Raw genomic sequence first — 14,237 nt, 5'->3', positions numbered from 1 at the left:
ACTTTCTTTAGTTATCAAGGTATTTGCACATAAACAAAAGTACTGGACAAACTTAAAGACCGTGTAAAGTGAATTCAGACATTTTCTTCTAAACACATTAAATAGGTCATAAATGTATTTCTAAAAAAGATGTAAAAAGCATTTCAACCATTTAGATTTGAATTGTGGAGCTGGGCTTCAAAAACTGTGTTTCAAGATTTCTGTGTCTGGATTTAATGGTGATTAGCATAAACCCTCCCCTGCTGCTGTAGAGGTATAAATACATTCAGTGCACACTACTACTACAGTCTACAGTTAGCCAGTTAGCTGAGTTAGCCGCCGAACTAACCGCCGAGTTAGCCACCAAGCTAGCCGCTGAGTTAGCCACCGAGCTAGCCGCCGAGCTAGCCGCTGAGTTAGCAGCAGAAAGCTCTCAGACCTAGCGTCCATGTTTCTGGTAGAGGTGGTGACTTTGATTGACAGGTGACACTTGGTAGGGGGCGGGGCTTTGAAGCCTAATTTCATATATTTGGCGATTTTTTTAATTATTCAAATTTTGCAGGGTGGTTAACAACACACTTTTCTGTGGTATGTCAAACTCAGAACACATATTTATTATCACTTTACACAGACTTTAACTTGTGACCAGGTAATGGCACTAGATGAGAGATGAGATCAGAGTTGTTATCATTCATCAACATGAATGTGTGAAACTTTTGTTAGATGATATAACCTGTTGAGTGATAATTACAGGAGCTGGTGGGTATCTTTGGACTAACTAGCTGGTGGCTGTTGCTTCATAGTCAGTGTACAGAAATGAACATCAGCCTCAGCTGTGCTTTGTTTGTTGTTTCCTGACTGGAGCCGTTCCGTGTTTCTGTTGTTTTCAGTCTTTGTTGTGAGTTCTGTTCTTCTGATGGATGAGTGTTTGATTTCCTGACAGACATGCTGCTGTCCAGAGCTCTGACAGGGACTCTCAGCACTCTGCTGCTCTGCTCTGCACTGATGGAGTGCACAGGTGAGGCTGACTGCTAGACAGGTGTAACGATCCACCTGCTGACATGTGACAGTGGCTGTTCGAAACCGCATACTACATACTACATACTACATACTACATTTCTAACCTTTATAGGCAACAAATTAGCGTCACATTGTGGATCTAAAGGGCTACTTTACTTTCCCGCCAAAAAAGGTTAGAAATGTTGATAAAGTGGTATATTTACAGAGTTAGAGCTCAAATGAAATCTGCTTCTGCCTGCTGATTTCAGCTCGGGTAGGAACGAAATGCATTGTGGGTTATCGTGTAGTTTACTACAGTGTAAACAGTCCGCTTACTATTTGGTCGTTTATGGCGCTTTTCCACTACACAGTTCTAGCACGACTCGCCTCGACTCGCCTCGACTCGGTACGGTACCAGGAACCTTTTCCATTACAAAAAAGTACCTACTCAACATGGGCGGGGTCGGCATATCAGGGCTCCGCGAAACTGCTGTGACTTCGTTTTATACGCGACACAAACACATAAACAATTGAGGACATGGAGGCGATGGTGTACTTGCTGCTGTATGAGGCTTTCTGTCTCACACAAAGCAAGAAAATTGAGCCGTATGGCTGTAACTATGGTTGTAACGCTGTTGTTGGTGTTTAAAAATGCCGGGTTTGATTCTTTTGTGGGACGGCTCATGACTCATCCAGTAACAACTCTTCTGACCAATCAGTGGCCGGCAGTGTGTCGACGTCACATTTTAGTACCGGCTCGGCTCGCTTGGAACCTCACCAGAGCAGGTACTAAAAAAGTGCCAGGTACCAGGTACTTTCCCTAGTGGAAACACAAAAAAAAACGAGGAGAGGCGAGTCGTGCTGGAACTGTGTAGTGGAAAAGCGCCAGTAGTGTGTAGTGTGTAGTATGTAGTATGCAGTTTCGAACACAGCCAGTATCTGGTGTTCAGGTGTAACGATCCACCTGCTGACATGTGACAGTATCTGGTGTTCAGTGTTCCTGCAGCCGTCAGCAGCTGGACAGTTCCTCCGTTCTGCCTCCAGGAGGCGTCGAGCCAACGCCTTCCTGGAGGAGATATTACCGGGGAACCTGGAGAGGGAGTGTTACGAGGAGAGCTGCTCACAGGAGGAGGCCGCTGAGATCTTCCAAACGCGAGAGAAGACGGTAAGAACGGCTGCTGTGATCCAAACTGAAGATCAGGGGCCAGCAGGAGGTCAATGGAAATGATGACAGGGTCTCAGAGGGTTTCTGTTTGATATGACCACCGGAGGGAGCTACAGTCTGAGAACTAATGTTTAACATTCGTGTCGTCCTCCCGGGTCAAATTGACCCTGTCTGTTTTGACTGTTCCTTATTTCCTCCCTTCCTTCTTTCCTCCCTTCCTTCTTTCCGTCTGTCCTTCCTCCATCCCCCCTTCTCTCTTTCTTTCCTCCCCCCTACCTTCCTCCCTTCCTTCTTTCCTCTGTCCTCCTTTCCTTCCTTCCTTCCTCCCTTCTTTCCTCCCTCCTTCCTTCTTTCCTCCCTCCCTCCCTCCTACCTTCCTTCCTCCTTTCCTTCTTTCCTTCCTTCCTTCCTTCCTTCCATCCATCCTTCCTTCCATCCTTCCTTCCTCCCTTCCTTCCTTCCTTCCCTCATTCTTTCCATCCTTCCTCCCTCCTTCCTTCCTTCCCTCCTTCCCTCCTTCCTTCCACCCTTCCTCCCTCCCTCCTTTCCTTCCTTCTCTCCTTCCTTCCTTCCTCCCTCCTTCCTTCCCTCCTTCCTTCCCTCCTTCCTTCCACCCATCCAGACTGATGATATCAGTCCAATGTCACATGACCCTTGTCCATCGCGTCTCTCCAGCAGTCTGTGGATGCGAACTTTAAACTTTAAACTGAACCTGAGTATGATAAGCTTCCTGGGTCCATGACTCTTATTATAGTGTTTTTTTTAGTGATCAGATCATTCTTTTTTAAAAATCTTGAATCAAACTGAGAAAATAATCTGGATTTTTTTAGGGTAGTGGACAAAAATTACATATTTTGGATGTCAGTCAAAACTTCCTGTCAGAGATCAGAGGTCCCAGTTAACTCTGTGTTTCTTGTCCCACAGCTGGAGTTTTGGTACAAATACATAAGTGAGTACATCATCATCAACAATAATTATCAAATAAATGATCCCAACTGTTCAGAGTAATCAAATGTTTCACTCTTCAATACATCTGCTGCTGCTTCAGTCTGATCTGAGTTAATTACAACCTGATAATCATTATTAAAAGCTGTATTTGAGCCATTTAAATCTCATCTGAATTGATTTAAAACTGATGTAACTGCTATTTTAGTAACTTGTCATGCTGTGTTTGAGTGCTTCCTTTGTGTATCGTAGATCTGAACCCCTGTCAGACTAATCCTTGTCTGAACGGAGGGATCTGCACTCTGGAGCGAGGAGACTTCACATGTCTATGTCCACCTCAGTACCACGGCAAGACCTGCGACTCAGGTAATAAACACCTGTCACTCATGATTTAAGGCACTGCTTCAACCTGTGGGTCCAAAGCTGAATCCAGAACCTGTAGCATCCCTCAGGGAAGCTTCCAGGGGCCTCTGTTCTTTATATTTGTGTTATACCAATGGAGTTGAACCTTTTCTCAAATCAATATGAGACAATAATCTGAGTTTTTAGTTAAAGTCAGACAGCAACAAAAACTTCCTATGTTGGATAATCTGCAGCAACATATTCATGACAGTAAACCAGCTTTGTTAATGATACTTTTATCTGTATTATTGTAATGATGATAGCGTGTGTGTGTGCAGTGGTGTTGGAGTGTCGCTATAGAAATGGCGGATGCATGCAGTACTGCAGAGATCTGGTGGGTGGAGCCGGAGTTCAGTGTGGCTGCACTGATGGATATAAACTGGAGGATGATGGACAGAGGTGCTCCAAGACCGGTAACGCTCAGAGAACCGCTGTTACTTATTATAAACTATTGTTACTACTGTTACTACTGCACATAATACTGTTAGTCCACATATTACTATGATAATCTATGATATTACTGTTACTATACTGCACACGATAGGGGAGAACGGGGTAGGTAGTCACACTTTTTACTTCCCTTTGAATTCCTCATGAACCATAAACTGAATAAATTCCCTTTTAATTTGTAATGAAAGCCTAAAGTATCAGGTAGGAATAGAGAGGTCTTACTCTCCTTCAGCTGATCCTGATCAAAAGATATGAGCCATCAAATATGTCTTGTGCACTTGTACCCTACTATGGGGATGGTTGTCACACACTATGGGGTTGGTAGTAAGACACCATGGAGGTTGGTAGTAAGACATCATGGACGTTGGTTGTCCCCTGTAATAAAAAATGTATACAGTCTTAAAAAAATATTTAAAATGTTTAGTTGAATTGAAATACAACAACCTATTACATCTCCTGCACAAAGAGAACATAAACAGGAAAAATCCTTCCGTTAAATGCCTTTTTTGTCCTTATATGACAATATTGTTAATTTTCACCTCTCTGACTGCTCTGAGCTTCACATCTGGAGGAGTCTGACCCTTGTTTGTCTTCCTGATAAAGTTCCTGCTCATTTTGCTATCTTAAAAGAAAGAAAGAACTAGATTTATGATACCATATATGTATAAATACCAACATGTGACAAGCAACCCCGAAGAGAATGTGACAAACATCCCCAACTGGGATTTGTTGCTACCAGCAAAGCTACCAAACACATGTTTTGACGTAGCTAAGAAAAAAACCTCCCTAACTATCGCTCTCTCTTCATACTTTTTAATTGTAATAATTGTTTTATTATAAACTCTTTGTGTAAAAGCCCAGAAGAGGAACACTGAAGAGTTGGATATTTACATTTTCACATGAAAAACACTAAACGTCCTCTCACCTCAATGTCAAGCAGTTTACTCAAGAAATGATCTGAAGTAACATCTCACCAAAACTCTGAAACGTTTAGTATCAAAACTTTTTAACAACAGCGCCCTCTAGGGCCCGAGATCTGATGAATGTGACAACCAACCCCGTTCTCCCTACTACTGTTACTGTTATATCTCTCTGAAATTTAATGGAGTCGAAGTACAAAGTAGTAGAAAATATTAAATTAAAGTACAAATACCTAAGAAGTGTACTTCAGTACTGGGCCGTTTGCTTACCCCGTCCTGTGCAGCGGTGTTTCCTTGCGGCCGGCAGCAGATGATGGCGTTGTATCGAAGCCGCTCTCTGTGGCCTCTTCAACATCAACCACTGGACAACATCACCATGGAGACAGACGCCACGATAGACGGCAACATCATAGGGAGCTGGTTGAACTCTACAGAGGCAGGATGGGATATGATGACAGTGAATGCATCTCAGCAGAGAAGAGAGAACGAGACAGAGCTGATGGAGGAGGAGGAGGAGGCACGAGGGGGAGGAACAGGTGGGCCCTCCTCTCGAATAGTGGGTGGAGTCCTGGAGAAACAAGGAGGCAGTCCCTGGCAGGTGCGGAAGACATCTTTGATTAAATCTGTGACTTATTGTCCTTCTTTTGACGGTTTTTATTGATGTTATTCCTCCCTTCCTTCCTTATTCCTCCCTTCCTTCCTTCTTCCTTCCTTCCTTCTTCCTTCCTTCCTCCCTTCCTTCCTTATTCCTCCCTTCCTTCCTTCTTCCTTCCTTCCTTCCTTCCTTCCTTCCTTCCTTCCTTCCTTCCTTCCTTCCTCCCTCCCTCATTTCCTTCCGTCTTCCTCCCTTATTCCTCCCTTCCTTCCTTCTTCCTTCCTTCCTTCCTTCCTTCCTTCCTTCCTTCCTTCCTGTCTTTTCTCCCTTCTTTCCTTTCCTCCCTTCCTTCCTCCCTTCTTTTCCTCCCTTCCTTCCTTCCCGCCTTTCCTTCCTTCTTCTTTTCTTGTGTGTGTGTGTGTTCAGGTTCTGATCCGCAGGTCTGATGGTTACGGTTTCTGTGGGGGGACTCTGGTTTCTGATCGCTGGGTCGTTTCTGCAGCTCACTGCTTTGCGGAGACTGCAGACCACGTTACTATAGGTAACACCAACTGTTCATCTGTGTGTGTGAGGAAACAGTCTTAGTTGGAAGTAAGGATATTTTGGCCGAACCTTTAAGGATTCAGAATTGGTTTTATGATTTAGGTTAGATTCAGATTGAGGTTCAGTGTAGGGTTGAGGTGAATATAACTGACTATCATAGCGAATAGTGATATTTAGTTTAAGTAACAGCAGAGGCAGATGTCTGTGAGACTGTTTAATAGTCTCTGTTCCACCTGCACAGAGTTATTATGCTTAACATCAAGGGTCAGCTAAGCGGCTCACAGGGACAAATAAAAAAAATAAATGTTTTGACTGTTCCTTCTTTCCGTCTGTCCTTCCTCCTTCTCTCTTTCTTTCTTCCCCCTACCTTCCTCCCTTCCTCCTTTCCTTCCTTCCTTCCTCCTTCCTTCCATAATTCCATCCTTCCTCCCTCCCTCCCTCCCTCCCTCCCTCCCTCCCTCCCTCCCTCCTTTCCTTCCTTCTCTCCTTCCTTCCTTCCTCCCTCCTTCCTTCCCTCCTTCCTTCCTTCCTTCCTTCCTTCCTTCCTTCCTTCCCCCCTCCTTCCTTCTTCCTCCCTTCCTTCCTTGACTCGAGGACAACAGGAGGGTTAACATCTTTATCCAAACAACCTGCAACGAGAGCGTCACATGACTGACAGAAGGAGCAAAGCTAGCAGTGTTGTTCACTACTGATAGACCTCTGCGCCAGGCGTTGTAGTGTTATAATCCACACTGACTGTGTGTTGGTCATTCAGTAGCGACTGACAATGACCGACAAAAGCGGGACACGGCTTCAACCTCCAGCCGTGCACGTTCGCGGAGGGGAAGGGACATAGGAGGGAGGAGGGGTTGTTGCTGTTGAAGTTTTTTCAAAGTGCTGTGTGAAATGCAAGGAAGGTAAGAGTAGCTTTAATCCTCATTTGGCCAAGAATGACTGATATGCATTTATGTATTGCGTGTTGCACTTTGAATACGGTACTTTTTTTGGTTATCCACCAATATTTCCTGCTGCTGATTTATTTCTGGTGGACTGAAAGTTCAGCTGTTGTTCTTTTAAAAAATGGCATTTCTGCTAGGTTAATTAGATTTAATTAGATAATGCCATATAATTCAACTTTCATCAAGGGACCAAATAATGATGCTGATCTGCCACTATTTGCCTACCACAGATAGGTAATGATGAATCCTTTCTGCCTCTGTGTGCAGGTGACTATGATAAGCGGCGTCTTGATCCAGGTGAGCAGCTAATAAAGGTTCAGCAGGTGATGGTTCATCCTCACTTCCACTCCTTCACCTTTGACAGCGACATCGCTCTGCTGTACCTCGCCACGCCTGTCGTCAGGGGCCCCACCGCCGTCCCCGCCTGCCTGCCTGACCCTCACCTGTCCAAATACCTGCTGAAGGTAAACACAGGGTTAATCACGGATCAGTACATCTGTGTGTTCCTGAGCAGAACTGAAAACTTGTGTTCATGGCCGTAGCTACCATTGAGGACACCGAGGTCATGTCCCTGGGTATTTTTGTTTCATTGTGAAGTGAAAATAGCCAACGAGACAATTATCCATCAACGGACCGTCACGTGACACATACTAGCAGATACCGCTGCCATGTCAAAACAAAAGTAGTCGGCTATAGCCAGCGGTGGAGTGAGGCCTTGAAATCCACCGGGAATTTTTTCCCCGGCCCCGGTGTTATGTGCCAGCTGGTTTCCAATTTAACTGTTTTCCTTACCGAACAGCTCCAGCTGTGTTGCGCTTCCGTCAGCAGATTCGTCACAAATTCACAAATATACAGCATATTACTGGAGAGTTTTAAGTAGCAGTTATATAGTTCTCACTTCCAGAAAAAAATATCTGCTGCAGTAGATGTTGAACTGCGACTTGAAAATCGCCAGAAATATGTTTGTGAATTGGACCCGATTTTGCAAATGTTCATTCATTGGACGAGCCCCTTTCTCCCAGCAGGCCGTGCTCCATTCCACATTTTAAGATCAAACAAAGAAAATAATATATTGCAGTTATAATTTTTAAATATGCAACCATGGAAGTTGTAGAATACTGAAATAGGAGTTGATTTAAGTTGTAAAATTGAAAGTGATGAGAAAGAACTGGACCACAAGAGTGACCATGACTGAGAAATGCACAGCAAGAAAGCAACATAAATACATCATGGATTACAATGAACTAATATTTAAGTTGTGGTCTTCTCTTTGACCTTGGTATTTGAAAAATCCTGGCTACGGCCTTGCTTGTGTTTGTGTGTTCAGGCAGATAATCGGGGCCTGGTGACAGGCTGGGGGGCCACGAAGTTCATGGGCAAATCCTCCCGTTTCCTGAGGAAGGTGGTGCTCCCAGTGGTCAGCTACCGCGACTGCACCATGTCCACTGAACAGGTGATCTGCAGCTAGTCAAGTGTATTTATTTCACGTGTTTTATATTGTTCATTTTTTAGACTAAATTCTGATATACATATGAAAAAGAGTCAAGGAAGGAAGGGAGGAAGAAGGAAGGAAAGGAAGGAGAGGAGGGAGGGAGGAAGGGTGGAAGGAAGGAGGGAAGGAAGGAGAGAAGGAAGGAAAGGAGGGAGGGAGGAAGGGTGGAAGGAAGGAAGGAAGGAAGGAGGGAAGGAAGGAAGGAAGGAAGGGAGGAAGGAAGGAGGGAAGGAAGGAGGGAAGGGAAGGGAAGGGAGGAAGGAATAAGAAGGAAAGAAAGGAAGGAGGAAGGAAGGAGGGAAGGAAGGAGGGAGGAAGGAAGGGAGGAAAGGAAAGAAGGAAGGGAGGAAGGAAAGGAAGGAAGCAAGGATGGAGGAAAGAAGGAAGGGAGGAAGGAGGGAGGGAGAAAGGAAAGAAGGAAGGGAGGAAGGAAAGGAAGGACAGAAGGATGGTAAGGGGGAGGAAAGAAAGAGAGAAGGAGGGAGGGAGGGAGGAAAGAAGGAAGGGAGGAAGGAAAAGAAAGGAAGGAAGGAAGGGAGGAAGGACAGACAGAAGGAAGGAAGGAACAGTTAAAACAGACGGGGTTAATTTGACCCGGGAGACGACACAAAGGTTAATAATAGCAGAACGGCAGATTCTGGAGTTGCAGAGACGGATCTTCGCCTTAGTTTAGTTATCATATATCTTATTGTACTGTAATCATATCTTAATGTATTGCTACTGTATCATGTTGTTTTCATATTTCATCTCATCTGAACTCAGCTCCGTTTCTAACCTGATGTGTCTGCTGCAGGTGATCACAGACAACATGTTCTGTGCAGGATACCTGAAAGCCGGCATTGATGCGTGCAGTGGGGACAGCGGAGGACCCTTCGTAGTGAACTACAGAGGGACCTGGTTTCTGACCGGCGTGGTCAGCTGGGGAGAGGAATGCGCCGCCAGGGGGAAATATGGCGTTTACACCCGACTGGGCAACTTCCTGAGCTGGATCAGAGACACTATGGACAGACTGGACCTGAACGCCACTCAGAGCTGAAGACATGTTGAGGTCTGACTTCAGGTCCTCTGTCATAATAATCTGTTCAGTTCAGCGCAAGTTGCTGTTTACACCAATCAATCAATTAATCAATCAATCTTTATTTATATAGCGCCAAATCACAACAAAGTCATCTCAAGGCACTTTACACATAGAGCAGGTCTAAACTGAACTATTCAGGTTTAATTTAAAGAGACCCATCATTCCCACATGAGCAGCACTTAGCGACAATGGCAAGAAAAAACAGGAAAAACCTCAGAACCAGACTCAAAGTGGGAGAACATCTGCCTCGACCGGTTGGAGTAGAGAGGAGAGAGGAAGGAGAGGAGAGAGAGAGAGGAAGGAGAGGAGAGAGAGAGTGAGAGTAAGGAGAGGAGCGAGAGGAAGGAGAGGAGAGAGAGAGAGAGGAAGGAGAGGAGAGAGAGGAAGGAGAGGAGAGAGGAAGGAGAGGAGAGAGAGAGAGGAAGGAGAGGAGAGAGAGGAGAGAGAGGAAAGAGAGGATAGAGAGGAAGGAGAGGAGAGGAGAGAGAGGAGAGAAAGAGAAGCACATTGAAGGTCCAGGACTGGAATCTGTCATCCGGACGTCTACAGGCCCAGATTACCTGTGAGACGAGAAAGCACAGACAACTCCGGGGAAGAAATTTAGCTTATTGATGCATTAATAGTACATGAATGTTAATGGGTATAGATGGATGGATAGAGAGAGGAGGAGAGAGGAGCTCAGTGCATCATGGGAGTCCCCCGGCAGTCTAAGCCACCAGAGAACAAGTGTAGTTCACTGAGATGACATCAACAGATCACAGTGACGTTATTCACTCTGAATATTGAGCGCGGAAGTTCAAGCTTCACTCAGAGATGCTTTAGAAGTTTCAATAGAATAGTAAGTGGACCTTTGAGTTGAGATTATTGGTGCTTCATCCCTGTTTCTGGTTAGAGTTGCAGTTCAGTTACTGTGCAGTTTATTTTCTGTCTATTTTCTTACTAACAATAAATAAAATACAGGAGCTGAATCTTTTTTATTTCATTTAGCTTTGACAGAACAAACATTTCTCAGATGCTAAAATGTGTTTATTTCAATTCATTTATAACTTTTTATATAATTCATACATGTGTGTAAAAAATAATAACACATCAGTGCACAACAGAACATTAAATCAATGTGACTCTGTGTAAGATACATGTGAGTTTACATATTAGTGGAGAGAGAATACACACTGTCATGTCTGAATCATTATTTTTTTTGCTTTTTTGTCTGTTTTTCTTATCCGTTTGTCCCATTTTCTGTTGATGAATAAAAGGTAAATGTTTCATAATTATGCAATTTTTTAAAGTCCCGTTTGCGTCCTCTAGAGGTTGCCGAGTTCATTACATCCACAATATGAACAAACTGGAGCTGCAACCATTACTCAGTTAATGGTTTCAGTTATTTTTCAAGCATAAAAACCCACAAATGTTCTGCTTCCAGCTTCATTAAAGAGAGAATATTTGTTTTCCTTTGACATACATATCAATCAGTTGAATATTTCTAGATTCTGGGCTGTTGGTCAGACAAAAACAAGCAAATCAATCAATCAATCAATCAATCAATCAATTAAAGAATTAACTGAGAATTTATCTTTTCTAACCAACATTTGAGCCAAAATTGTAAAGTTTGTCCTAAAGTTGGCGCTAAAGGAAGAAGCATTGGGTCATTAAAAAACATCTGCAGTAAATTTCCTGAAAATTTGACCAGCTGTTTTCAAGCTATTCGTCTGTGGGGCAAAAAGACATCAATAAATAACACAAAAAGGAGCGTAATGGTGTATGTTCAGATTAGGGCTGTGGGATCTTATCATACAGATCATCGTCTATCATGTTTTGCTTTGCGTTCTTTTGCACGGCATGGATGCAGGCAGGACATTTTAATAACGCCAACACGAACAAACGTGGAGGAGAATGAACGTGACACAGAGCAGCGTAACTCCGAACAGGACCAGCCAAGACAAAGATGAGGAATTGGTACCTAAAAGACTGACATGGATCAGAAAACCATCACGTGTTTCATGCTTAACTGAGAAGTTACACAAAGGTTCAAAATAAAATGAGCAAAATAATCGAATATAGGTAGGGGAGAACGGGGTTGGTTGTCACATTCATCAGATCTCGGGCCCTAGAGGGCGCTGTTGTTAAAAGGTTTTGGTACTGAACGTTTCAGAGTTTAGTTGAGATGTTACTTCAGATCATTTCTGGAGTAAACTGCTTGACATTGAGGTGAGAGGACGTTTAGTGTTTTTCATGTGAAAATGTAAATATCCAACTCTTCAGTGTTTCTCTTCTTTTACACAATGAGTTTATAATAAAACAATTATTACCATTAAAAAGTATGAAGAGAGAGCGATAGTTAGGGAGGTTTGTTTCTTAGCTACGACAAAACATGTAGTTGTTCGCTTTGCTGGTAGAGAAAAATCCCAGTTGGGGATGTTTGTCACATTCTCTTCATGGTTGGTTGTCACATGTTGGTATTTACATGTTTCATATATCTAGTTCTTTCTTTCTTTTAAGATAGCAAAATGAGCAGGAACTTTGTCAGGAAGACAAACAAGGGTCAGACTCCTCCAGATGTGAAGCTCAGAGCAGTCAGAGAGGTGAAAATTAACAATATTGTCATATAAGGACAAAAAAGGCACTTAGCGGAATGATTTTTCCTTTGTTCTCTTTGTGCAGGAGGGTTGTATTAGATTGTTGTATTTCAATTAAACTAAACATTTTAAATACTTTTTTAAGACTGTATACATTTTTTATTTTTCCCCATTAATATAACACAGGGACAACCAACCTCCATGATGTCTTACTACCAACCTCATCGTGTGGTTGGTTGTCACAAGTGCACAAGACATATTTGACGGCTCATATCTTTTGAACAGAATCAGCTGAAGGAGAGTAAGACCTCTCTATTCCTACCTGACACTTTAGGCTTTCATCACAAATTAAAAGTTAATTTATTCAGTTTATGGTTTATGAGAAATTCAAAGGAAAGTAAAAAGTGTGACTACCAACCCCATTCTCCCCTACCTTTTGTGTTTCGAGTATATAATTCAAAATGTAATAAGAAATAGGCTTTTTGATGCAGTCATTTTATATAAAGTATTCATTCATTGAATTTGCAGAAAATGTTCTATATCATGATATGTATCGTTATCTGGTTATGAAATGACTCATATCAGGATTTGAGACTTTGGTTATATCGAACAGCCTTAGTTCAGATCTTTGGTGGAATTTAAATAACAAACAAACAAACAAACAGAAAAAAAGTTTGGTCACAATCTGTTAATAAAGTTTCTCTGAGTTAAACATGTTTCATTAAAAGAAAGAAATAATCTCAATGGTCCAATCAAACTAGTGTTCATGTTACATCTTTTTTTTTTATAACCACTAATTGGAAGCATAGATGAATAATAAGTGTCAAAAAATATTAATGAATAATTTCTGTAAAGTTGGGTCTGTTTTCATTTAACTGGTTTGTCAATTAAAAACTGAAGTATAATTTAAAAAAAGTTAATTTAATGCACTAAAAATTGTTTAAGATTCAATAAATTCAGATGCATATTCTAACCTTTACCCATAAACTGTGTGCTTAATATATTTATCCATCTGTACACATGCTTTATGAATCCATGCATTAATAGTACAATCATACAACCACCGGGGGGCAGCGTACAAAATGACAAATAACTTTAAATCCCACCCAGAGCAAAAGATCCCTGATGTTTGTGCTGATCTGACAGATAGAAACATGTAAACACGAACATTTAGATAGAAAAAAATAATATCATCAGAAGAGCACAGCCCATTGTCCCCTCAGCCCTATGTTCCCTCAGCTCTGTGTTCCCTCAGCCCTATGTTCCCTCAGGCCTAGATTCCCACAACACAGGTATGGCCATTCCCTAATGTTGCCCCCCACCCCCCCCCCCCCTAAGGGCTGAGGGAACTTAAGGCTGAGGGAACATAAGGCTGAGGGAACATAGGGCTGAGGGAACATAGGGCTGAGAGAACAAAGGGCTGAGGGAACATAGGGCTGAGAGAACAAAGGGTTGAGGGAACATAGGGTTGAGGGAACATAAGGCTGAGGGAACATAAGGCTGAGGGAACATAGGGCTGAGGGAACATAGGGCTGAGGGAACATAAGGCTGAGGGAACATAGGGCTTAGGGAACATAGGGCTGAGGGAACATAGACTCGCTCCCACCATTAGATTGGAAGTCGGGAATACCAACTCGGAACACGTAGCCACGCCCTAATGCATACCCTGCTTTATCGTCACATATAAAATCAGGGAGGCCAAAATGTCCCAAATGAACATCATACTGCATTGAAGAAGGCTTTAAACTAGCGATTGAGACCATAAACACATTTTGAAAACGTTTACTGAGGTTAGAAATCAAGTGAGAAGTTGGTGAATTCTCCATTGACTTGTATAGAGACGGAAGTCCTTTTGACACCAAGACGGTCGCCCCCTTGTGGCCTTTTGATAGAATGCAGTTTTAAGTTACTTCTGCGTTGGCCTCATTTCAGAGGACTGAAACTCCCGCCTGGTGACAACTCATACGTCCTGATTAAGCCTGACCACTAGGGGGCAGTATGAAGGTGGTTCTGTATCCACTCCACGTATTTAACCACTCGGGTGTAGACTCCGTACACCCTTTGACTCCCGCACTCTTCCGGCCCGCCCCAGGATACCAATCCGAACACCACCCACCTCCTGCTGCCCTCGTCCTCCATCACAAACGCCCCCCCC

General features: G+C 43.1%; 2 protein-coding genes across 2 annotated transcripts in view; one reads left to right on the top strand and one right to left on the bottom strand.

Moving 5' to 3' along the window:
• LOC133980005 (coagulation factor VII) overlaps positions 1–10,474 on the top strand; it is a 10,864-nt gene extending 390 nt beyond the window's left edge. Inside the window, exons 2-12 of the mRNA XM_062418563.1 lie at positions 923–997; positions 1,974–2,143; positions 3,068–3,092; positions 3,341–3,454; positions 3,769–3,903; positions 5,145–5,458; positions 5,882–5,996; positions 7,204–7,400; positions 8,264–8,389; positions 9,222–9,828; positions 9,980–10,474. Of these exons, the coding sequence (XP_062274547.1) occupies positions 925–997; positions 1,974–2,143; positions 3,068–3,092; positions 3,341–3,454; positions 3,769–3,903; positions 5,145–5,458; positions 5,882–5,996; positions 7,204–7,400; positions 8,264–8,389; positions 9,222–9,464 (1,512 nt within the window). The 5' untranslated portion in view covers positions 923–924 and the 3' untranslated portion in view covers positions 9,465–9,828; positions 9,980–10,474. The remainder of the gene's footprint in view (positions 1–922; positions 998–1,973; positions 2,144–3,067; positions 3,093–3,340; positions 3,455–3,768; positions 3,904–5,144; positions 5,459–5,881; positions 5,997–7,203; positions 7,401–8,263; positions 8,390–9,221; positions 9,829–9,979) is intronic.
• The window catches only part of LOC133979976 (mannan-binding lectin serine protease 1-like), a 27,544-nt gene continuing 23,772 nt past the window's right edge, over positions 10,466–14,237 (bottom strand). Inside the window, 1 exon segment of the mRNA XM_062418530.1 lies at positions 10,466–14,236. Coding sequence (XP_062274514.1) covers positions 14,069–14,236 — 168 coding nt within the window. The 3' untranslated portion in view covers positions 10,466–14,068.

The sequence above is a fragment of the Scomber scombrus genome, chromosome 5 (assembly GCF_963691925.1).
Source record: "Scomber scombrus chromosome 5, fScoSco1.1, whole genome shotgun sequence".
Lineage (NCBI taxonomy): Eukaryota > Metazoa > Chordata > Actinopteri > Scombriformes > Scombridae > Scomber > Scomber scombrus.
Note: the sequence above shows the minus strand (reverse complement) of the source record. Positions and strands in the feature narration are given on the sequence as shown.